The sequence below is a fragment of the Hippopotamus amphibius genome, chromosome 13 (genome assembly GCF_030028045.1).
Source record: "Hippopotamus amphibius kiboko isolate mHipAmp2 chromosome 13, mHipAmp2.hap2, whole genome shotgun sequence".
In the NCBI taxonomy this organism is placed as follows: domain Eukaryota; kingdom Metazoa; phylum Chordata; class Mammalia; order Artiodactyla; family Hippopotamidae; genus Hippopotamus; species Hippopotamus amphibius.
Genome location: NC_080198.1, coordinates 27,330,036 through 27,355,144, shown reverse-complemented (window position 1 = coordinate 27,355,144; position 25,109 = coordinate 27,330,036). Strand labels below are relative to the sequence as shown.

Below are 25,109 nucleotides of genomic sequence, written 5' to 3'. Positions count from 1 at the left end.
TACAGTAGTTTACAAGTTTACTGATTTTTCTTCGTGACTGTCACATTGTCAACAAAGCTAATGCCATCATGGTGAGATGATTACTATTATAACTACTCTGACTAATTTGGAATAAGGTATTGTGCTTTCCTGGTGCCATCTTAGTCTTAAACTGAATATACAGTTCCTCTGACCATTTGCCTTGCTTTTCAAAGGCACAGTTGATTTTGTTTGGGTACATTTAAATATTAACACAGACAGCTGGGATGTATTGTTTGAAGTGCAGTTCCAATTCATTTTGGATTCTGGGCACCTGTGATACTTGTCGTCTTACACATCAGTGCATTCAGGTGTGGGCTCACCACAAAAGAAATTTGCATCCCTGAAGTGGTTGGGAGGGGAGGGCTTTGAACATTGTAGCAGGCAGATGGAAGCTCTTGAAAATGGGGTAAGGGATTGGATTCTTTTTGAGTTTTCAAAGAAATATGTCACTAAAGAGTGTTTCTTAGCATTGCTGGCCTTGGGGGGTTTCAAGTTTCATATCTTCAGATAAAACAGGTGACTGTCTGGGGTCCAAAGTATATGGAGGATTGGTTCTCACTGTGGGGTGTCTCCCAGGTCTCAGACTGTGCTGTGTTTGGATGGCAGAGGCCCGAGCTTTGTGGCAGGCATGCTTATGTTTGGTTCCGTGATCTGCTGTGTACTTAGCTGTGTGACCTGGGACCGGTTACTCAGGGTCTCTGAGCCTTCATTCCTCCATCTGTAAAAGGGGCGGAATGACCCCTTGCTCGATGGAGATCAAATAAAGCTAGAGGCCTTTGCACCTAGGACACAGACTTACGCATATAATTGGAACCAAAACTACAGGTTCCAGGCCTATAGTTGTGTGACCTTGGGCAAATTAACATTACTGGACTATTCTAAGTTTCAGTTTCCTTATCTGAATGGGCCCATTTTTGAGACATTGTATCTACTGCCTGGTGGTGTGTTGCAAATTATATAAGATGATGTATGTAAAGTGTTGAGGGCACCTCCAGTGCATGGCACAGAAAAAAAGGCTCATTGTAAGCTAGGTTCTCCTGTATTTGTTTTTCTGTAAAGTCAGGAGGTTCTATTCATTTGTCCCCAAGGTCTGTGCTTCTAGGCGTTCACTGGGCTGTGTGCATTTGACCCCCCCCCCCCCCCCCCCCCCGTGTCCTGTGGGGTGATGATTTTGACTCACCACAGCTCTCCTGTATTGCAGCGTTGACGGAAGGCTACGTGGGGGGCCTGCATGAGAACAGACAGGGCAGCTCGGCGCAGGTCCGCAGGCGCAAGGCTTCGGGCGACCCGTACTGGGCCTATTCGGGTAAGTTGACTTGTTCCACCACGATCACGCAGGCCAGCTCATATCCCATTAAATTCACTCGAAAGCAGCGCTTTTAATCACTTTCACGCCTGATTTCTGTTTGTTCAAACCTTTTGTAGTTCACTAAAAGTTGAAATATTCAAGCCTGTTTTTCCTCAAGGTGATAAGTACTTTATCTCTCCCACCTGTTTTCTCAACCTGCTTTTTTTCAGCCTCAATTTGTGTTTATTTCTGAACTTTACTTGTTAATGAGTTATTGTACCAAACTTGTAATTTTCCGAAAGACGTGGCCTCCTCTTATGTCTTCTCAGTGGCTGTGATTTCGGAGAGCAGAAAATATAAGCCTAGTCTTGAGCTGCTAAATATCTGCTACATATTGCAATGTGTCACATATCCACATATGCTTTGATTTAAGAAATGCAACTTTATTTTCAACTCATATCTTGTTAGTTGAATGTATTTCAGCCCTCTGTGGTATTTCTGTAGTTCTCTTCATTTTTATTTTCACCTTTTGCCTTTGAGCCAGTGAAGAGAGAGAGCATTGTTATAACTATGTTGAATACTATATTGGTAATAATTTTCTTACATTTTAAGGGGCAAGAAGAAAACCCCAAAGAGATCTACGAGTATGTACAGGTCTTTCTGGCTTATGCGTCTAACAACTATCAAAAATAAGTTGGGTGGATTGTTATTTCTAAAAGAGATTTTGGTGCACAAAGATATATATGGAAAATGTATTGTAGCTAATTAAGGAGGAATGCTTGAGGAAGTCAGACCACTTTGGAAATCACGCTAGCACTGAATAATTGAAGTTTTTGTATGAAGGTGCTTGCAGGTTCAAAGTATTAGTCTTAATAATAAATCTATGTATTGATGCAATGTTGTTCATACAGAACTAAAAGGTATTATTTTCATAATGATACTCTGGTTTTAAACCCTGAATTTCCACCTGCAAATCCTGTTAAATTTATTATGTCAGTGTAAAATTTATAGGCCTGATCTTTAATTACACCTTATCTATTGGCTTTTTGCATCCTTTTGTCTATTGATAAATCTCCTGCCCCTGCAGGGAGAATAGCCTATCTGTTTTGTTTTGCAAAGAACAGATAGTGATTCTGAAGTCTTCCATCACATCCCATTCCTTGTGATGAGAATTATCTAATTAGAGCTTTGTTGTCACCATTTCTGATAAATGAAGGAAATTGGGAGATGAAGGCCGAAATTACATATATATAGCTTCTTGCCAAGAAACCCAAAGAAAATTTATCATTTTGTACTCTGTGGCTCTGATATCAGGAAGAGGCATGAAGTGGGCTGCTATGTACAGTTCATCAATTTCGAATAATAATGCTGTCGGGACATTGGAAGTTAGATCCCATCAGTATCTACAATTGCGAACGGCAGGGAAGGAATGAAGGGCCTAAAACTTTTCCCTTTTCTTAGTTAAGAATGGATATAATTAGTGCAGTCTTTGGGATGGAACATCTGTAGATATTCTTAACTCTGGTGGACTTAATGGGTCTCCATCTTGTATTTCTGGAATGCATTGTGTCTGGATTGGGAACTGCTGTCAGTAGAGGGGCTCATAGTTCACCTTCAGCGGGTTGGCACGCTCTTCTATACAGATCCCAGTAGTAAATATCTTGGGCTTTGCAGAGCGTGTGGTCTCTGTTGCAGCTACTCAGCTCTGCCATTAGAGTGCAAAAGCAGCCCTAGATAGATGGACAGACTGGCTGTGTTCTGATAAAAATTTATTTGTGAACAATGGAAGTTGAATTTCTTATAATTTTCATGTGTCAGGAAATCTTATATTTTAGAGTTTTGTTCCCCTCAACCATTTAAAAATAGAGAAACCATTCTTATTTGCAGATTGTACTAAAATTGGTGGCCGGTTGGATAGGGTCCACAGGCCGTGGTTTGCCAACCACTGTTTGTTTTTTGTTATTGTTGTTGTTGTCTTTTCTGGAATCATGATAAGACAGTCGTCTGAAGAATCCCCCAGAAGGATATAGACTGGCTTGGAAGAACTAGTGAAGTAACTCGCTAGGCATAATGGAAGAAATAAAAGTAAAAGGAGAAGAAAAGAATGAGAGAGGATTCAATTGATGGTTTATAGTCCTGATGTTTTAAACATCTTCCTGAAAATTCCATGGTATTAGTGGTTATTTTCAGTGAAGTGGTGAAATACTGGTTCTCATGTCAAGAACACTTGGGGTCCTTTAGAGACACATCTTTGCATTTGGCAAAGAGATAAAGAAAGGGCAGGAAGGAGTAAGAGTTGTTGCCTGTTATCTTTGGTACTTCAGACAAGGGCCTTAAAACCACAGTACACTAGATGTTGGACGATGAGCTGCAGGTATTACCTCTAGATATAAACGTTGCTTGGAAAGTTGGACTGCTAAAAGAAGGGTCATTACTGGTAGAGGAAAATGATGTTAGATGTAGCGGAAGTGAATCAGGTCACTTCTGAAAGGTTGGTTTAATGGTCCGGATTTTGATCTCATGACTCTAATTCACAAGTTTGTCTTGGTTCCTCCTAAGATAAAGGTATTGGTGGTTTGGGGGTATGAAGTGTGAGAGTGTGAATTTTGAAGTCACATAGATAGACTGTGGTTCCACTCTAAGGTTTATCTCTTAATATCTTTATGATGCCGGAGGGGCAGTTAACTGCGTGGCGCCTCAGTCTCCCCATCTTTGAAACAGGAATAATCAATAGCACTTTCCTCATAGAGCTGTTAATGGGAATGAAATGAGATGATGTGTGTGAAAAATTTAACAAATTCCTGGTATAATGTACCTAATATGACTTCTTGCTGTTTTTGACATGGTTAGTATTTTTGCCAGTGTTGATATTGTTGTTATTGGAATTCTCAGTTGGGTGAGATTGAGAGTGCATGATCCCTAGGTAGTACTGTAAGCTAAGCTTGCTAAATTCTATCAGCCAGAATTCACAAGAATTGCCCATTTGAGTTTTGGGAATGAGGGTTAAGCAAACTGTCCTCAAGTTCAGGGCTTGGCCAACTACACAACACTGCCTGTTTTTGTGAGTAAAGATTTATTGGAACACAACCATGTCCATTCCTTTCGCTACTGTTGATGGCTGCTTTCAGTTGCAACTGCAGAACTGAGTAGTGGCCACATAGACCTTTGACCAAGAAGCCCAGAATATTATTATCTGGCCCTTCACAGAATAGGTTTGCAATTCCTGATCACACTGCTACAGCCTGGGTTTTTGAGCAGATGTTAGCCTGACTCATAAACAAAACTGTTCAGAGATTTGGAACATGTCTCTGTTTTTTCTGGCCTTGCATTTCCTTTGAGCTGAAATATCCCCAGCAAATGTTCTAGTTAGCATTCACAGTGATTCTGGGCGTCCTGCTTTTGGAACGTATTGGGAGGAACAAAGATGCGGGAGTGATGTGCTTTGGGAGGTGGGACAGGGATTGGAGTGAGTGTTGGTGGTCATCGGGCCCCTTGGTTCTGGTGTCCTAATCATTAGGTTGCCTTTGGGTACCGGGTGGGGTTTGGCGAATGATCCTGATCTGGTTATTCTGGTGGCATCCCACTCGGTCACTTGAGGAGAGCTTCGTGAGTATTTGAGCTGTGAGAACTTGTCTTACCGATATTGCCATGATAGCATTTCAGTGATATTAGTGTAACTTATCACTTTAAGACTAGCTGAACTATTTCAGTTTCACTGTATCACCTTGGATAATGTCTACATCCTATTTATATTTGAAATGCTAAATAATTTTACTTCCCTAGGCTTATCAAATGATGCCATTGTGAGCTCCTACAGCTTTAGTTAGGACAGAGGACTGTTTATTGAGGAGCCCAGCGACAGCCTGGAGTCCTGTTGTGCTCATTTGAGGATAGGTTATCTCTCTGGTTCTTAGTTTTTTCTACTCTAGGAAGGAGTGGCATCATATGTGAATTCAGTGTGAAAATGTCACACATAAGAGAGATGAAGCGGAGCATAAATGTAAGATTATTATTAACTGTTAACAGCAATGTGATTTCAAGATTGCTTTATGTCCTTGGATTTATTTTCCTCATACCAAGAATAGGGAAAAGGGGGGAAAGACCTCTTGATGTATTTCACACAGAATTACACTGAAAAAAAAAAAAAAATAAAAGCAGTAGTTTAAGTAAGAGTATCTCATTGGAAATATTAAAATACTTTCTTTTCTGTTAGTTTTCTTGACTAAGATACAGATATTTTTTCTGTGTTACTTGAGGTGATGACAGCTCATGAATTTTGGATTCCACCCAGAACTTCTGTAATTATTACACAAAAAGTAACACATGCTAGGTAGGTCATTGTTGCAGGAAAGGGAAATGAGAAACAAATTTGGAGCAAGTTCAAGTGGAAATTTGAGGCATTTTTATAAAGCTCTCTGTTTTCTCTCCTCCCCCTCAAAGACTTGGGCTAAAAACAGGTGGTGGTTTCTCCTCCCATCCCTTTTTAACTTACCCTGTTTGGTTTCCTGCATTTTTGATAATCTATATCTCATGTTCTTTTTATGTAGACAGATTCTGTGAATCAATACAAAGGGGATATTTCTCACTGTTAGAGGACTCCAACATTGAGACATGCCGTGACCAAAATTCCTTGCAAGAAGTGTCTGGTGTTGCACTGGGTGAAGGTCAAGCAGAATTGTTCTAAGAGGCATTCCTTTTGCGGCCAGGAAATTGTGGGAGGAGATCTCCAGTGTCCTTTCTAATTGTCCCGGGGTTTGATGACTTGCTCAGCTGTAAAATGGAGATAAAGGGGTATACCTTGCAGGATGGCTTTGAGGATTAGCGGTCATATGTGTAATCACCTGGTGTGGCTCTTAATTGTATGCCATCGCACTACACTGTTCATGGGAACACCTTGTTTTATAACATGAGAGTTTGTGTGTGTGTGTGTGTGTGTGTGTGTGTGTGTGTGTGTGTGTGTGTGTGTGTGATTTCCCCAGCTAAACAGAGAGTTTTTGAGGGCAAAGATTATAGCTTATAATTCCATGTTTTTCCTGCTGTGTGCCAGACTATCTCATTTTGTAGACATTTGGTAGATATTTTTTCAAGTGGGTGAATGGATGGATGGGTACATAAATTCATGCCAGAGTCTGTGCTTGGAAACTCACTAAGGGGATCCTGTCGTGAAAGCTAGATAAATTAGTGGGTGATTTACAAAAGGTTTCACCGTTGGATCATTTTAAGTAACTAGCTCCCCTGGTGAACTTGATATAATTAAATTCCTAAAATAACATTTCCATTCCTATTTTTAATAATGTCTATACAAGGTAAAGCAAAATACACATGCCTGCCGAAGTCTGCTTTTGTCATTAGAAGAATGGAAGGCACTGTAGAACCTTAAAGTTTAATGTTAATATTGTCATATTATTTGCCCCTCTACTAATGCCTCCTACGAAGTCTTTTAAGGGAATCGTTTCCCCAGAGACATTTCCTTTGTTATAGAGACCTTCTGATCTGATGGGACCATGCTGCTAAGATTCATTCTCTGAAGTCCTGGCTCAAAGGTGTCAATCACTACCTGACCCCATGCTCTTAACTCAACAGTTTTTCCTTTATTTTTTTACAATTAATTTCTATCTTCTCTAAAATTCCCTATGAATCGATTTACATCTTTAAGTAGAAGTTATTTATTTCTTTGTTCAACACATTGTTTACTGTGTGCCAGATGCTGTGGTATAATGGGAGGGGCCAGAGAACCTCCTTAGAATTGCTGCTGCCAGGTACCATTAAAGATGGGCAGGTGTTTGCCAGGACACGCAGTAGCCGGAAGGCATGCAATGGCCTGGATGTGACTGGGAAGCTGGAAGCAGCTCAGTAGGTCCAGAGCGTGTGGTAGAATGGAGCAGGTTAAGGGAATAATGCAGAGTATTGGAGGTGGACCAGCAAGGGTCTTACAGAATTCTACTTGTGACTTAGAACATCTTTCTGAGGGTGACAGGGAGTCATTTAAGGATGTCGTGCTAGAAATGGACTAATTTGGTTTTATGTTTGAGTCAGACCACAAGTTGTAGGGTTAAGGATCGGTCAGTAGGGGAAGAGGGCAGGGTGAGAAACTCTGAGAAACGATGAGGTTGTATGATCAGGATTTGAGAGATGAAAGAGCCCATGGGAATTCATTATCATTAGTATATGGAAGAGAAAGCAAAATGAATTATCTGGGATGATCCTCAGGATGATTGAAGATGGCACTGCATTTAATTTAAAATGAGTAAATGAGGAATGGTGGGTTGGTTATAAAGATAAAAAATGTGGACTTGAACCAATTAAGACAGGGTATAGTGTTTTGTTCATATTTCTTACACCCTTTAAACTTTATGCTCCTTGAGCAGAACCTTTGTCTGTAATTAATCTTTGTATCTTCCTGTTCCTACCTAAATGTTTCAGAATAGGAGGGCTTTCAAGGTAGGGAATACATTGTAGGACAAGCTGTTGCTTCCTATAGGTATTCTTTTTTTCTTTTACACTTGATCTGTGATTACAAGGATAGATTGGGTGAGAAAAAACACATATGGTCACACACTAATCAGGACTTTATGTATAAAAGAAAAGAATGTGGTTCCATATGCTTAAGGTACCTTGAACATTTTTCAATGCAAAGTTTGGCTTTTTTCTCCTCCACTGTTTGAATGAAATTATTCAAGCATCTTAGAGATGTATTCTTTTTCTTTTTAACTTTGTTCTAATCCTTGCTACTTGAGTTCTAAAGTTTCTTAGCATCTTCTCTCCGGAGATGGTTTCACAAGTGTTTGTAAAGCTAGTGGACGCTGTTGTGTGTTACAAGAGGGCATCAGTAAATTCCTTAGGGTCCTTGTGACCCTTGGAAAAAGCATATTAAGATGAAAAATTGTTCAGTGCTGGGTTGGTTCAGGTGCTGTGTAACAGTGTTAACAATTTAAATTGTGGCTATGATGAGAAGTTTGAAACATGGGTAAACTGAAGGCTGAGAGTTTCAATTTTAAATTGGCTCTGAAGGTAGCAGGCTGATGGAGCCCTTTTTGAGGGCTCTTGGGCAGTATCTGTGAAAATGTTAAACACTGATAGTCCTTGATCCAGCACTTGTGCTTCTAGGAATTTGTCTTTTAGAGACACTTGTAGGTATCCCCAGTGTGGCGTTGTGAGTGTAACAGCTAACCATCAGTGGGGATTGGGTAATTTTAGTACATCCTTATCATGAAATGTTCAGTGAACATCTGCCAAGATGAAATAGGCTGAGCTACAAGATACATAAAAATAATTTGGGTAATAAGTTCCCATCAATAAATGTAACTGAGAAATTTAAAGACTATACACAAAAGTTAATTGTGATTATCATTGAGAAATGAGGGACGCTGCTTCTTTTTACATTTATATTTCTATAATATTGTAATATCTTACAGAGTCATATCTAGAATATTTTAATTTCTTATACCAGCACATTCATAATATTTCCTAAAATAATCCTTTTATTTTATAATAGATGGCTGAATTGTATCAAATTTAGGCAGTTTTCTTTGTAACAATTACAGGAGGAGAGAAAGAAGAAGAAAAAAAAAAATGAAAGCCAGAAGGAAAGCAAAAGCTTTTTTGTCTCTTTAATTGGCTACATCTGCATTTTTTAGGTGAAACATTTTCACTGGCATTTCAAATTTTATAAAATGCTGATATGAACCATGCAGAAATTAATGAACTGATATTGACTCAGTTTGAAAATGAACATCACGATTTATTGAGCAAAGCAGTAAATATTGACCCAGGCAGAGGTAAGGTCAATATTTGCTTTGATATAACATAAATCTTACTATTCAGTAATCTATAAATTTCATGGGTCTACAGAAGGCATACAGAGAGTTATCTATAAGTATATATTTTTCATATCATGTCTTTTTTTCCTGGTCATAAATTTGAAAGGCTGATAGTCTCTCCTTTAAAACTAGTTTCTTTGGGGCAGAGATGGGGTGAGTGTGGGTTAGTGGGGGGACAGGATTAATTTAAATGTTCAAAGGAAAAATATATGTAGCCTTACACATGCCTCATAATTGGAGAGCAGTGATTTGCTGTGTTCTGTGTGATTTACTTAAAGGCTACTCGTCTTCCTTTGTAACCTAACGAAATGTACTCATTTATTATATCTGATTTGGTTCATAAAACCCACTGTCTGACAGTATAAAACAGAGGAACATTCTGTCATTCCCTTTGGATATTATTAAGCTCTGTAATGTGGAATTTTTTTTGGCAAATAAAATATCATTCATATATATCATGCTGAGTAACGTTTTATTGGCTTTTCCCTTGTTGCAATTATGAAGTTGAACTACACTCTTATTCCTTATCTTGTCTCTGCTCTTGGTGGGAAGAGCCTGGTAGCAATACAAAAGTAAGGGAGAGCGTACTGGATTTCACTGGCTTTTGAACTTTTAGTATTACCATGATGTGGCTGGAATAAGTGTCTAATGTGTGCCTAAAGACAGGATGTTCTGTGTGCTTAAATGTAGTCAGGAACTTAGTTCACAGGATCAAGTGTAATCGTGTACCTTAGCAAAAGTCTTAAGTCATATATGGTCCTGTAGTGGTCAGTCCACCATGCTTCTTCCTCTAGTCTGATAACCGTGTAAAGTGGTGATGTTGGCCTTCAAAGGTTTGTTAAGTGACATTAACCTCACCGCCATCTCTCAGCAGGCAATTTCCCATGACCCTGTTTGGATCAGTAGCTTTAAGGATAGAGCATCTTCTTGGTTGTCTTTCTTGCTGTTAAAATTTTTAACCTGTCCTCTGTTTTGTTTATATTGAACCCCATTTTCTATCAGGTAATAAAGACCTTGTTTAGGTTGAAAAACAAAATCAGTGGTAGGTGTATAACATAGAACCTTGCCTTCTTGGCAAATGCTTTCTGGTAACTTTAGGAATCCTTGCTTTTCATTAATAATACTGTAGTGTATAATAAATAATGTCTTCCCTAAGTGTAGTATTCTGTGAAAAATGGCTCTACGGTGGTATAAGAACTTGACTTTAGCATAATAAAGTCATTTCTTCTTGAGTTCTTTATCAAGGAGAAACTCACAATTTGGTGCTTATAGGTCTTGAACATTTGTCTGTCACATGCCAATATCACTTTTTAGAAGAGACAGGTCTTGCCCAGAGCCTGGGCTGGGAGAGTATTTTAGAATTTGATCCTGTAGCTTTCATAATTTCTTGGTACCCCTCATATGTGACAGGCCATGCTAGTTTCCTGTTTTGGTCTGTTAAGTTTCCTATTAATTACATATTTAACATTTTATAAAAAAATGAGCCAGTTTGAGAAAAATATTTTAACTCAGCAGTTGTACAGCTGGTGTTCTGATATGGCAAAATAAGTCTTCTTTAGAAGATACTATCACCATCTTGGAAGGATTGAAAAGCCTCTTATGTATTTACTTTTATAACTTCTGTTTTATTTATTTATTTTTTATTATTTATTTATTTATTGGCTATGTTGGGTCTTGATTGCTCCGTGCGGGCTTTCTTTAGTTGTGGCAAGTGGCGGCTACTCTTCATTGTGGTGCGCAGGCTTCTCAGTGCCGTGGCATCTCTTGTTGTGGAGCATGGGCTCTCAGTGAGCAGGCTTCCGTAGTTGCAGCACGTGGGCTCACTAGCTGTGGGCTCTAGGGCACAGGCTCAGTAGTTGTGGTACATGGGCTTAGTTGCTTTGCAGCATATGGGATCTTCCCGGGCCAGGGATCGAACCCGTGTCCCCTGCATTGGCAGGTGAATTCTTAACCACTGCGCCACCTGGGAAGTCCCTGAAAATCCTCTTACATGCTGTGCAGTCAACCTGTATCTCTGACGTGAAAAAAATCATGAAGGGTATAGCGTTTCTTGAGTTGGCTTAAAAATTATGGGAAAATTTAGTGTCCTAATTTTAAAAAGTATAGCTCATTGGATGTCCTGGTTCTGGTACAGCCACGTAGATTATTAAAATTCGTAAATACACCCCAGCCCAATCCCCCTGAATTTTGTCTTCATTGCCACCTCAACCCTCGGGGTTGAACACCCATCATCCACCATCCATTGTCAGTGTTTACTGCCTCTGACTTATTAAATGTTTTACCTACCAGCCCTGCTTATCACGATGGAGGGAATTTCAGAGAGTGAGAGGGTGGACTGTGGGGTGTTTTAAGGGGTGCATTATGCTTGTGGCCCACTTACTGGATTTAGTTGACCTTGAGATCTTCTCTTGAGTTTGGGGAACCACTTGATCCAGATTTCCTGTTTATGTTAATCCACATTCTCCCAGTTTGATGGCCCTTCCCTGGGAGGAAAACAAGCTCCTTCTTGAAGCTGCATGAAAATTTGCTGCTCCCAGAGGGATCATTTAGTTGCTCTGCCCCAATTATTGTTGGCCTCTTTCCCTCCTGGAACCAGTTTATCTCTGTCCCACCCTTCCCTCTAGTTCCAAGTGTTAGGACAGCATTCTTCCTTTTTAGCAGGGCGTTCATGCCATTAGTACGTTTGGTATTGAGTGGTTGCTGAGAAACTTTAGCAGGAAAATGAAATGGGAGCCTCTAGTAACTAGGCTGTGCCACGAGTATCTGCAAAGATGAGAGAGAAGCCATTTGTGGTGTGTTTCTGCTTCTGGGGCTCGCTGTGATAATGGGAGGTATTTTCTCCTCTCTGTTGTGAAGTGTATAGTCCACACTCTGCTCTTGGGAAGTGATTTTGACACTTTGTGAATGTCCTGTGGCTTTTACATTCTTACACTACCTCCTAATGAGCTATCTTTATAACACCCTTTTTGTGTAAAGATTGCCCTTTCTCTCACCATCCACTAGGGTGTGAAAAGGAAGTTTCAACACTTGTGGCCAGTTGGACCCGGTACCTGCTGTGCCAGCAAGAACAAGTGAAGATTAGCTTCTTTGTCCTGAGTATTCCTGGCTGGCAGTATTACCAGGATTATTCTCCCAAATTCACACCAAGTTCATTTCCAGGGGCATGTTTGACTATAGGGGTTTGTTTTCGTATCAGTTATCATGTTTTAGCCTTTGGAAGAGACCTCCAGACTATCCTGTCTTAATAATAAGGGAAATTTATATCTTACATAGCCATCTAGAGGGAGGAGGGCACTGCCAGGTAGTATCTTTGTACTTTGCCATCTTTAAAGTATACTCTATGTTGTTTATACTTTACCATCCTTAGTTGGTAGGCTTTGTTCTTAGAATCACTTTCCTCATGGCTTTAATATGACTTCAGCAGTTCCAAAGGTCAAATGCTGAGGTATAAAGTCCAGAGAAAGAAGAGAAAGTATCCTTTTCTTGTGTCTCTATTTAAGAGCAAGTAAAATGTACCTCAGAGCACCCCATCCTTGGCCTATCAACCCTTCTGCCTCATTGGTCAGAACTGAATCATGTGTTCAGGCTTTATCCAGTCACTGGCAAGAGAAATGGGATTAGCATCATTGGCTTAGACCAATCAGGATGTATGCAGATGTAGCAGGGGGCATGGCTGTTGGCTAAGTAGCCTTTGGTAGCTGCTACCCTTGTGGTCTTTTCCAGGTCTTAAAGGCTAAGCAACCTCATGGCACTTAATAAGAGAAGTTACAAGAAAGACATTTCTTTCCTTTTGAAATGAGTTTTTGATTACAGAAGCATAACATGGTTGTAAATAAAATAATAAAGCTCCATGAATTTGGGTTCCTTTACAGTATTCAGGGTTGTACTGTCCAGTTAAACCTGTCACCACTGGGTTATATGTGGCTATTTACATTTAAATTAACTAGAGTCAAATAAAAATCACAGTAGTCAAGTTTCAAATTTTCGATAGCCACAAAAGGCTAATGGCTACCCTTTTTTATACAGCATAAGATATAGAACTTTTCCATCCTTGCAGAAAACACTATTGGACATTGCTATTCAGAGGATTTAGACAATGTAGAGAAGCCAGTCGATAGCATTTACTGGGCGCTGACTCTGTCTCAGGCACTGGGCTAATTGCTTTGTTCAAACCAGCCCTCTGAGATATGCACTTTTTACAGAAAGGAAGGTCTTTGTGGGGAAGTGGCTTCCTGGGGAGCAAGTTAGAGGTCTCTCCTGAGCAATGACACCTGTCTGTCTGCCCCGCCTTGCTAGTCACTGGAGCTGAGTTTGGAAGTGAGACAACCTGATACTTGCATCCATTCTCTTTAAGTGGAAAGCATTAGGTGCAGATGTTGATTTAAGATTTTCCTGAAAAACTTGCATGTGCTCCAAGTGTACAAGCTTCTCAAATCCGGAAATGCCCCAGGCAGGCCTTACTTTCCTTTGCCGGTCTCGGGGAGTTACAGCTCCTAAGCATTATTTTTGCCAAGGTTCTGTATCTTTGCCTAAATAAATCAGGGACTGACAGTGAGTGACACGTCTGTGTGTGTGTGTGTGTGTGTGTGTGTTCTTCTCACCAGACTTCAATTCATTGAGTCATTCACTGAAAAAGTATTTATTAAACAGTGGCCACACAGCACGCTTAGTTCTAGGTACTAGGGCCACAAGAGAGAACAAAATAAACAGAATTCTATTTTTACCTGGTGGAGACTGACAGTGATTGCATACACAAAATAATATGTAACCTCACCAAATAATGCTATAAAAAAGTAAAGTAAGGTAAGGCCAGCAAGAGTTGTGAAGGAGGGAGAGGTGCTATTTCAGGTGGGAAAGCCAGAGAAGGCCTCTGCGATGAGGTGGTATTTGAGGAGAGACCTTGCATAAAATGAGGGACTGAGCTGAGTGGGTATGTGGGGCAGATGTTGCAGGCAGAGGGCAAGTGAGGAGACGATGCAGCTTAAATGATGTACTTAAAATCAGTCTGTTAACTTCAGTTGGGACTTATTCTAGAACTTTGAGTAGCCGAGGATGCTGTTCAGTATCTTACCATGCACAGCACAGCCCCCGCAAGAAAGGATGATCTGGCCCCAAATGTCCGTAGCGACACTGACCCCGTGCTGGAGGCTTTCCAGAGTCCCTTGCTCTTGCGCAGTCTGTCGGCATGATGCCACGAGAGTTCCACCCTTCTAATCACTTACGGATCCATTTCCTGAACGGAGAGAGTGTTCTATGGTGAGGTTGTGGCAGGCTGTGTCGTGCAGTTTGGCTAAGGTATTACAGGATCCAGTGAGTGGCATGGTGTTCAACCCTCTCTGGAGACTGGAGAGGAGAAATGGAAAGCTTGGCAAGTTGACCCTTCCGGGAGCCTTTGCATGAAATCATAAAGGAATGCATCACAGCTCTGGTCCCGGTGAAAAGCCCGCCTTTCGTATCATGTAAAGGCAATGAATGATAGGCTGCAGTAAGGAGGTGGTGAGATTGCTTTTATTATTATTGTTTTATTTTTGAGGTCCCTGGTGACTACTCCATGTGTCAGTCCTTTGATCTAAGAGGCTGTTATGAAGTAATATCTGTCTTCGTAATGCTAACCACGAAGGGACCCTCCAGAATAGCTGATCAAGCCGCTGCAGCACCGTGAGAAAATGTACAATTACCCGGTGTGAACCTTGACAAGTCACTTCAGAGCTGGGCAGGGCAGAGCACACTTTCTTAAGTGATCACTTTTAACAAATTGAGAGGAAAGGAAAATAGAGTTTTGAATGGTGAATGACGGGTCATCGTGATCCAGCTTTTTGTCAAGTGTCAGCGGCTTAATATTTGATATTCGTTATGTAGATATTGTAATAATGGCCACAGATTCCTCCCAGAATGGTTTCCTTATCTTCTGTGTAGGGCCTAAACAAAAAGTATACTGAGGTGGTGGTGATGGGGAGGGATGTCATGGTACCCTTAACTTTCTGCAGAGCAAATGGTTATTATCTACTTGCTGTGTCCCAAGCACTTTTGTTCATGTTTAGATATGAAGACAGATTTGTGTGGTCACTGCCCCCAGGGAGCTCAAAGTCTCTTTTCCTCTTTCTGTTTTGAAAGTGAAATCTGTTATCAGTGATAGTGACTTAGAAGGTTGAATATACCAAGGTCGAATATATTTATCCTGATACTCCTCTGGTAGGTCTGCTGGGAGTTTGAAAAAGGTGTAAGATCATTCATATGCCAGGTTGACCCAGAAATATTCTTTCTCTAAGCTGAAATGATAACATCTTACCCAAGTATTGACATATCTATTTACATTGTGTTCAGACGTGGCATTATTCCAGCTCTTTCCACCTCTTTCCACCTCTACAATTTGCAGTTCAAATCCAGATGCCTATTTATGGTGAAGGTCACGTGAGAAGCACTTTTTCCCCAAAGAAACGTTGGAATTATCATAGAATGTTTTTCCTACCCTGGATTCTTTCTCATATCCAAGACTAGTTCCAAAGGACTTTCTTTGTCATTAGTGTTGACAGGAGACTTTGGTTTTGGAATATTCTTTTTCTTTTAAGTTTTTTCTCTTAGTCTAACGTCTCTGATTGATACCATATTTTCCACGTCTCCATCTATGTATAAAAGGGGTAGATTTAGGATTTCAAATCTCTCTGATGGAAATTCAGACTAAACTTAGAGAAAGAAGGTATGTTCCATCACAAATGTATTATTTAACACCATTATCAATATGTTTTCCCAATTAAAAAATACTTGTTACAAAACAGTTGTTCATTATTAAAATATGTTACTTAAAATAGCAGGATGGCCACACTCCATTTTTTAAATAAGTATTTTTTTGTAATAAAAAAAGGAACATCATGTTCTTTTACTCTCTTTTCTTATGACTTATTCAAATACATCATGATTTCACTGTAGTAAATAATTTTTCCTAATTTCATCATGCAGACAACCCCCAAAAGCATAGATTCCCAGTTAAGTAATTTGTCTAAAGTTTGCTCCAACTGAGTGCTGCCCTTTGCAGAACATGTTTTACTGGATCTTAAGAGCATTTAAAGTATTTTTTTCCACAGGAATTGCTTGGCGTTTAGATGTTTTAAGTGATTTTAATAAGGTACAGCTGTAATGTAAAAATGGTGCAAAATACACACTTTCAGGGTTCAAAGACACTTCAGTAGGTTGTAGAATGCTTAAAATACAAGTTCAGAATGAATATTTGCTATTTGATTTTTGAGCTTGTTACAGAATAGAATAGATTTATGCAGTGGGAGGACAGGAAATATAGTAATTAGAAATGTATTAATTGATTTCAGATTTTTGCCTGTAAAATCCTGGTCATAAATATAGTTATTAGAATCCATGTTTATGGTCTTGAATTTGATTGAGAGAGAGAGTTATTCATCAAAAAAGCCACCGGTCCTACCATTTATCACGACGAATGGTGAATTTATATCTCTGCAGCTCACAGGTGTGATGTATATCTCTTTTTGGTAGGGACATTTACTACGGGAATTAATTTTAGGCGTTGGGAGACTTTTATGGCTGTTTTAACTGTTAGTTACCTAAAGATTTAAATAATTTTACTGATTTCTTGGCGTTAGCCTCTTGCAGTAGAATTTCTGTGAACAGAAAGTGTATCATCAGTATGGAATTGTTTGAGTATCTCTGTGTTTACCTCTGAGCTGAGTCTCATTGTAAGAAGTCTTTGGCAGGTAGCTAAGTGAAGGTGATTGTTCAGAGAGTTTTCCCACTGTGTGCCTAGAATACTAGTTCAGTAGGTGTTAGTAGGCTCTTTATGGCAGGAAAGTCCTGGGGTGAAGGAAGATTCAGAATTGCTGAGGTAGATATAGTACTGCAGGTGTTTTTACTGCAGGACTTATCAGAGCCTTTAGTATTCTACTCTCACTAATGAACTGGACACTTCATCTTTGTTGTACACTCATACACTCCATTAGGAAGGGAGGGGAAGATAAAAGAGGCAAAGGAGCATGGCAGGGTGGGGAGAGTGTGGGTAGGAGATTGGTTCTTGTGAGTGGAATCAGTATCTGTCATGATTATTTCCTAAAAGCTTTAAGGAGGACTGTGTTGGTATTCTGGATATGGTTATAGGGAAATTTCAGTCGGAATGATGAGTTTCACATGACACACACATCTACTGTGAAGTAAAATGCAGAGATAAGCTTGGTTAAAAGGAAAAGCTGTGCCAGTGGACGTCAGAAATAGTTTCCTCTTTCTTCCTTACTTCGTGGCAATGAAGCATTTGTGTATGAAAGAATTCCTTAGCGGAAGAAATGCCATATAGTTTAATGTGATGAAAATATGGGTTTGAGTCACCATAAATGAAAATATTTACTAGAATTGACCACATTTAAATTTAAGGGCTTGTGTTTTGTATGTTAGCTTCCTTAAGAGGGTAATGATGTATGTGGGAGTGTAGGATGGTTTTAATACAGGTCAAATTTGGGAATAATAGAATTGTCATCAGCAAGTGGTTAGATGACAGGACCGCGCCCCCCCCCCCCCCCCCACGCTGCCAAGAACTACATTTCTTGATATTAAAGATTTTAGTCAAGCCAGACAGCAGGGTATTGGGCCTCCACAGTGAGGCTACCAAGAAAGATTAAGTTTGGATATGAAGTTTTAAGAGTTTAGAGGGAAAGAAGTGGGATTGGAGAGTGAGGAGAGAGAAAGAAAAATGGTACCTTGCTGACTGTAAAGAGTAGCAGGTCCTCTGACCAGGACAGTCAAACATATTTCCTTACATCGCCGCATGGCCCCTGGGAGGAGGCAGGGCAGAATCGCTTTGGGTTGAGAATCACTGCTACAGAGCCTTTAAAACATATTAATTATAGGGCATAACAGTAGAGCATACTGTGGAGTTCTGAGATGGTTTGACCTGACCAGCTTATTTTGAGGTAAGGGTAAAAAGTTCCCTATTGCAAGTGGGCGATTGTAAGTGTTTCTTACTATTGTTTTGTAGCAAATGTGGCCTGGAATTTATTTCCCTTTGATTTGTGCCCTGTCAGCACTGGAAAGCACGGGTGAAGTTGGTTGTAGCTCAGATTGGAGGTGAAGAACAGTAATTGGTTGCTTGATTCATGGTGTACGTGCTCACCCCTGATGTGTGCAGTTTACTGTTCAGGGATGAGTGGTTAGTTAGGTGCGTTGTTGGACATTCTCTGCCTTCACTGGGTTATAGCCATAATGCTTCACCTCACGCTTGGCTTATGTGAAGATTTAAAGATGTTGCCTGAGTTAAATCAAAACAGTAGACAAGGTCATAATGTTAATTATCTGAATATGTGAGCCTGCAGCATATACATACATATGTATATTTTTTTATGCCTGGTTGTGGGACTAATTCTTTGAATGATTTTCTTAATTTTGCATACACCTTTTCCCCCTGCATGTCATCTTGTTCCATTCAGATCATCTCTAATTTCTGTGGAAATGGCTTCATAAAGAATTTAAAACGGGCTATGATTTGAGATCTTCTTTTAAAAAATGGAAATTGCATTTATCCAGGTTAGAATTTTATCTAGAATTATAGCTTAATAAGTGTTAATATTATTTTCAACTTCATATTTTAGTGCAATTAAAAGTCAGCTTTTTAATTTCTGGAGTAGAAAGAAAACTTTTTTAACTTTTCTTTTGCCTGCCAGGGAATCTTTTTTTCTTCGCATGGACAGCAGTGCCCTCTGTCACACCTCCTTTTACCTTCTACCTTTGGATCCTGGGCTTTTAAGTTCTGTTTGGCAGAGTTTTCTCCCTTCCCTATTTGCTTTCCCCCCAGACCTAGAGGTTATCCCCCTCTCTGGCTCTTGTTTCTCTCCGGAGACAGCTGCATCTCACCATTTTCCATGGCCTGCTTTGTTTCTCCTTCTATTTGTGTTTCGTATTTGAGGAGGTTGACGAGAGGTTGGACCGGGGGTGTGGATCAAGTTCGATGAAAAGAAAGTGGACTCTTATTCTTATCTCTTTTACACTGTACAATGCCTTTTTAAAAAGCATCTTATTTTAGAAAGAGAAAAGAGAAAGTAAGATGCATTCTGATGAAACTTTGACACTTGACCATAATGAAGCTTTTAGTTTCCGTAATGTTGAGTGGAGGCTGGAAAATCTGCCAAACCTCTTATTCTATGTTCAGCTCAAGTTTGCTCTGGCACTGAAGAGGGGAGGAAAAAACGGGTTGCAGAAACTGGAGGATTTTTTTTTAACTTTTTGTCTTTTCTTTTAAAGCTTTCTATGTAAGTTGAATGGCATATTAATTTCATATTCTGGTAGTTCTTTGAGTTTTGTTTAAACTGTACAAGCTGATCTTTACATGTGACTTCTATGTGTTAATGCACAAAGATCAGTAAGATGCTAGGGGTTAGTTCTTGAATCCTTTGGTTTCCCACATAACTTATTTTGTTTTGCATTTTAGTTACCATGGGGATGAGCTATAAATCTAATAGCAAACAAAATTATTGTGCCTATAACAAACATATTTGCTACCTTGCCTTAATGTGTCCTTATTCCAGTGAACGGTCTTTGGAACAATGTTAAAATGATATTGTATCCCTCTTTCACATGTTTCTCCATTTTTCTTTCCTGAACCACAGTAGGGTTGGAGTAGCTTGAGCGGAGAGAAAAACTGCAATAACTGTTTTAACTTTTGTTCACATGCGCGCGCACACACACCACACACATAGGTAGTTTTCTTATTTAACCATTTGAGTTTTGGTAACATTCTTTTAACATTGTAGAGTAGATATTTATCTCGGCTGATACATAAAGATCCATGTTTTTAAAAAATACTTCATGTTACTCCATAGTGTAGATATAGATGGACCATGAGTTATCCAAATAGTTCCTTATTGATGGACCGTCACAGTGTATCCCGCCCTCTGACACCACCAAAGTGCTCCAGTATTTATCCTTACGTGCTGGTGATTTTAATTTTGTAAAACAGATGGTCAAAAATGGGGCTGCTAGATCAAGGAATATGGAATTACTTTTTCCTGTGTCCTTAGGTCCTTGGCTTTTCACATTTGATTCTTAATTCACAAAGAGTGGGGGAAATGAATGGAACAACTCCTTAATACAGAGACTGAAAATAAGTGAATTGATCAACCGTGAAAGAATTGCTTTATTCCAGGCAAGCATCAGATGCTAGTTTGCAAAACACGCAGGTGCTTGTTTTAACAAGTATGTGTCTTGAGGGCTGGTGTAGGGTAGAGTGTGGTAGGTGTGTTTCTGCAGGGGGTGGGGAGGGGTGTTGAATCTATCCTCTAAAATCTTTGGAAGGGTTTGCGGACAAATGTAGTCAGGTGGAAATTACTCAGGACAAAAGTGACAAAAACGGTACAATAACAATTACTTACGAATTAGAGACTTAGGAGTTGGAATTCTACCAGATATAATATTAGAGAAATGGAAGTGATCCAGTGGTTTGCTTGCTTTATTGTATATTGGTCATAGGTTTGAAACTATTTTTTTGCTTGAGCTGAAGTAAAGGGGGGAGGAAGAGGAAAAATTAATACCTAGCTATTGACCAGTGATAGCAAGGTAATAAAGAATTCCAGTTCGATAGAAATGGTGGAAAGTCCCATGGATGCTGTGGCTTTGGAACTTTGATACATGTGGCCAAAATGAGAGACTTTTGGATTAAAGGTGTTTATTGGAAAAGTAATAATTTATTGAGTATGACCTTTGTATAAAGGTGTTTTACGTGAATGATGTCTCTTAATTTCTCCTGTCAACCCTGAGGGGAGGGTATCGTTATTACTGTGACTTACAGGTGTGAAAATCAAGGAATACGGGGTTAAGTAACTTGGCTTTTGCTCACTGCTCTATCCTGAGATACTAGAAAAGGGCTTAGCACATAGCACGTATTTAATAAAAATTTGGTTTATGAATTTAAAAAAATTCAAAGCTTCTACCTGTTTCTTGTTCATCCATGCCAGGCTTTAAGAGTATCTAAGAGATTGCAATGCTTCCCTAAAGTGGACCACGCAGAACACAGCAAAACATGACATTGAAAAAGATTTTTTCAAAACCTAGTTCATTTCCCAGTGCAGAGTCTAAGTGACTTTGGTGATCAAGAGATCTCCATAGCGTGAGACATTCATGCTAGTCTGGCCACTGCGAAAGTGGGTCCAGGACCAGAAGGCATAGGTATTCAACTAATGCTTCAACTAATGATTTTTGCAGAGGATGGTTCGGATATATATAAATATCCCATTCGGAGTTTGTTCCTGGCGTTGGTGCTGGGACTATTGTGTAAGAGTCCTCACCGCAACAGCATTTGAGGCATCCAGATTCCGGCAGCCTCAGTCCGATGCAAACCTCAAGTCTGTTCCAGTTTGTTTGCTAATGATTAGGCTGGATGTGTCTTGACCACTCTCTTGGGAGATTTCAAAGTTAAAATTGTTGTTTTATAATCAGCATCAATATAATCGAGACAAGGAATGTTATATGGATTTGTGCAGGCAGCACGCGGAGGGTGAAGTGTGCTCGCCTGCTCGGGTCTGCCTCCCGCTCCCTGTCCACAGGGGACTGTTGAGCAGCTCCTCAGGTTATTTTGAAATCATAACCCTATAAAGGTTATTAGTTAAAAAGAGATTGAAATGAATACCTAAGTGACCCAGGGATTGCACTGTATCTGATCTGGTCCCCAAGTGAAGAATTTATTCTTTCACAACACCTAGTTATGGAAGAATACCTGTCCATCTAGTGCCGAGTTTGGCTCCTTTCCTGTGCCTTGTATAGTTCTCAGTTCCCAGCAGGTGTACTCTCCCCTCATCCCTGATTAATAGTTTTGATCAGCTTGCCATTATGTGTGATGCTTTATCCCTTCAAGAAAATTCTTTCAGCATCTTAACTTGCAATTCTACGGAAGGCGTGTGAAATGACTAGGACATGGCTGCCTCATTTCCTGAATAAGGATGTATCTTTTTAAAAGTACTAAAATAGAGTTGCAAGGGAAATGTTTGAGAAGTCTTCCTTTTGATAATTTAGTTGATATAAAAAGATACGCTGAGTCTTATCAAATGCTCAACCGTCTTAAAAATAACTTCACGTATATAGCTCATTTCTATGTAAAACAAACACTACAGATCTTGGCTGACAGTTGAAGGTTCTGATAGCAGTGGATTAGGTTAGTCTGGAAATGCTACGTCTCCAAATTTTTTTCTGTGTTGTAGGGAGTGATTCGGAGGCCAAGGGATACTATTTGCTATGGGAACAGTACTGCTGTCCCATCCAAAAGTGCTTTTGCCAGTTTTTTTTTTTTTTTTTTTTTTTCCCTTTGGATGAACGAGAGTCATGAAGTTGACTTGCTTAAACAGTTAGGTGATTTTTTTAAACCCCAAGTTCCCATTATGATTGGAATTTTAAACTTAGTTTTGTTGAGAAGATTGATATTGACACAGGTGCTTTTCCCTTTTGCCAAATGAATAGAAATTCTAGGTAGCACCTGTTGGTTATGGAAAGAACCAGTTTGTGTCTGTTCATTTTTGCTTGATCAGACTAGTTCTTCAGCCTCAGAAAACTCAGAAGCTACCATCGAGAGGAAGCCAGGAAGGTGCCTTCTGCCCTTGAGCCTTACTAAGGGCGGCTCCACATTTTCTACACAGGAAATTCGGTGCCTTTAACTGGATGCTCCAGTTTCTTGATGTTCTCTGGTTGCAATGATCTGAAGCCTTATATTTTGCCATGCTCTCTCTTATACTTCAGACTTCAGCACCAAGAACGTTTGTCATTCCTGAACAGTCTCAGATTTTCCCTGCAGCTGAATCTTATAATTACACAGATTTTGAATTTGGGATGGCTTTCTTGTTGTCTCTTAAAAACCTTCCTATCTTCAAGACGTTTTTCAAAAACCACTTCTTTGCCTAAATGTTGGCAGATTTCTTAATTTGCTCCATCCTCCAGTTTGAATTAGTTATTGCATGCCTCTGTAACTTATTTATCATTTTTTGCACTGAATTTTTAGCTAATTATTGACTGGGGTGCTTTGCTTTGCTTCAAGTTTCCTTCCTCTTTGAGTCTTTACAGGGCCTAACTTGGTGTACCATACATAGAGAAGTTCCTAAATAAATATTTGAAGGACTTTATTGAATTACATGTCTCTGTGGAACACAGAAATAACATTTCTTCTAGTCAATAAATAATAAGGTATTTACTTGGTAGCTTTATTTTGTAAAAATCCGTATCAGTGCTGTATAGCAGAGTTCTTTACGATAATGGAAATGTTCTCTTCTGCGCTAACGCAGTAGCCATTAACCAGATGTGGCCATTGAGCACTTGAAATCTGGCTAGTGTGGCTGAGGAATGGAACTTTAAATTTCATTTAATTTTAATTAACTTTAAATAGGCACTCTCTTGGCTAGTGGCTACTGTCTTGTACAGCACAGGCAGAGAAATAAGTTGTTTTAATTTGGACCTTTTCCTCTTTCACTTTAGCCATCTTTATTAAGCACCTATTAGGTGATAATACATTTTCTAGGCCCTGGAGATACCAAGAATGTCTGTTAATTCCAGGACTCAGGAAGCTCTCGCACTACCGCAGAGAGACCGACAAGATCCCAGCACTCATTAGTACTGGAGAGTAAGTGTGAAACCGTCAGGGTGGACAGAGAATTGGGGGCACGTAGAAGAGAGTGGTGTAAAGCCAAGGATCGTTTGCAGCCAGAATCATGGGACTGGGGGTAATGCTGTAGAGGGTGAAGGAGGGCATTGCAGGGGAGGGTCACTTGAGGTGAGCCTGTTTTATGGGACATGGCAGGAGGGTATGAACAGTCTGTTTCTAGAAACTTGAAACACGGTGGTGGGTAATCAAGCGACCTGGTAACGTATCTGAAGAAGTCTCCGGTAAACGGTGGCAGTCTGAAGTCCTGTTGCTTCATTCATTTCTTTGACTCTAAGTCCTGACTCTTAAATTTCTAGAGTTTCAGGTACCAAGTGTGTTTAGCTTATACAGCTGACCCTTGGACAACTGGGCTTTTGAGTATAATTTATATTAGTCCTCTGTATCACTGGTTCCTTTGCATGCAAGGATTCAGCTAACCACAGGACCACGTAGTTCTTTAGTATTTCCTGTTGAAAAATATCTTCTTATAAGTGGCCTGGAACCGTTCAAACCCAGATTCAAGTCTGTTGTTCAAAGGTCAACTGTAATTGAATCTTCACTGTCTAACACTGTACCTGTCATGTGGAAGTAGCACAGGAAGCATTCATTGATTCATTGATTCATTTGTTCATCTGTATAGCAAATACTTGATGGTCTGCTCTATTCCAGATACTGTGGCTACACTGGAGAAGGTGACCCTTTTGGTCCCAGATTCCATGAGACCCATCTTGGTGGGACATTTGGGCAAGAAGGTAGTGAATACCATTACATAAAACTTGATCTGCTGTAGCCACGAAGGAAATGAATGGGCCTGTGGTAGACAACAGCAGTTGGCATCTATTTTGCATAGATGGTGCGTGAAAATCTCCTGGTCGTGTGATGCTTTAGGGAGAAAGAATTCCAGGCTGAAAGAACATCACGTGGTGGGAGAAAGCACATGGCTTGCTCTTGCATCTTACGGAAGACCATGAAACCCCTATTAAAGTGAGAGAGATGGGAGTCCTGTGAGAGGAGGTCCCAGAGGGAGGGAGGGAGGGAGGGAGGGACGCAGGCAGGAGCCAGATTCTACAGAATCTTCTAGGATGTTTTCAAGAGAATAAAATCCTAAGTATCCTGAGAAATCAATGAAGATGAGCATTATTTACACTTATTTCAAGAATATTTACATATACACACTGGCTCTAAAGGACAGAAGTGTGCAGAATCTTAGTCCATCTTAGAAGTTACTGAGCACTCATGGTCATTCGTGCTGCTATTTTGAGATACCCTCCTTTTGGCCATAGATTAACATCCATTAAGAAACTGCACCGAGTTCTACATTCTCGTGGGAGTGCTTGAAGCCAAGCAAACTGGGGGA

At 39.9% G+C, this 25,109-nt stretch overlaps 1 protein-coding gene across 4 annotated transcripts in view; it reads left to right on the top strand.

Moving 5' to 3' along the window:
• The window catches only part of PTPRG (protein tyrosine phosphatase receptor type G), a 690,680-nt gene that overhangs the window by 168,519 nt on the left and 497,052 nt on the right, over positions 1-25,109 (top strand). For all 4 annotated transcript variants that reach the window (XM_057705084.1, XM_057705085.1, XM_057705083.1 and 1 more), the window contains exon 2: positions 1,223-1,327. In XM_057705084.1, coding sequence (XP_057561067.1) covers positions 1,223-1,327 — 105 coding nt within the window. The remainder of the gene's footprint in view (positions 1-1,222; positions 1,328-25,109) is intronic.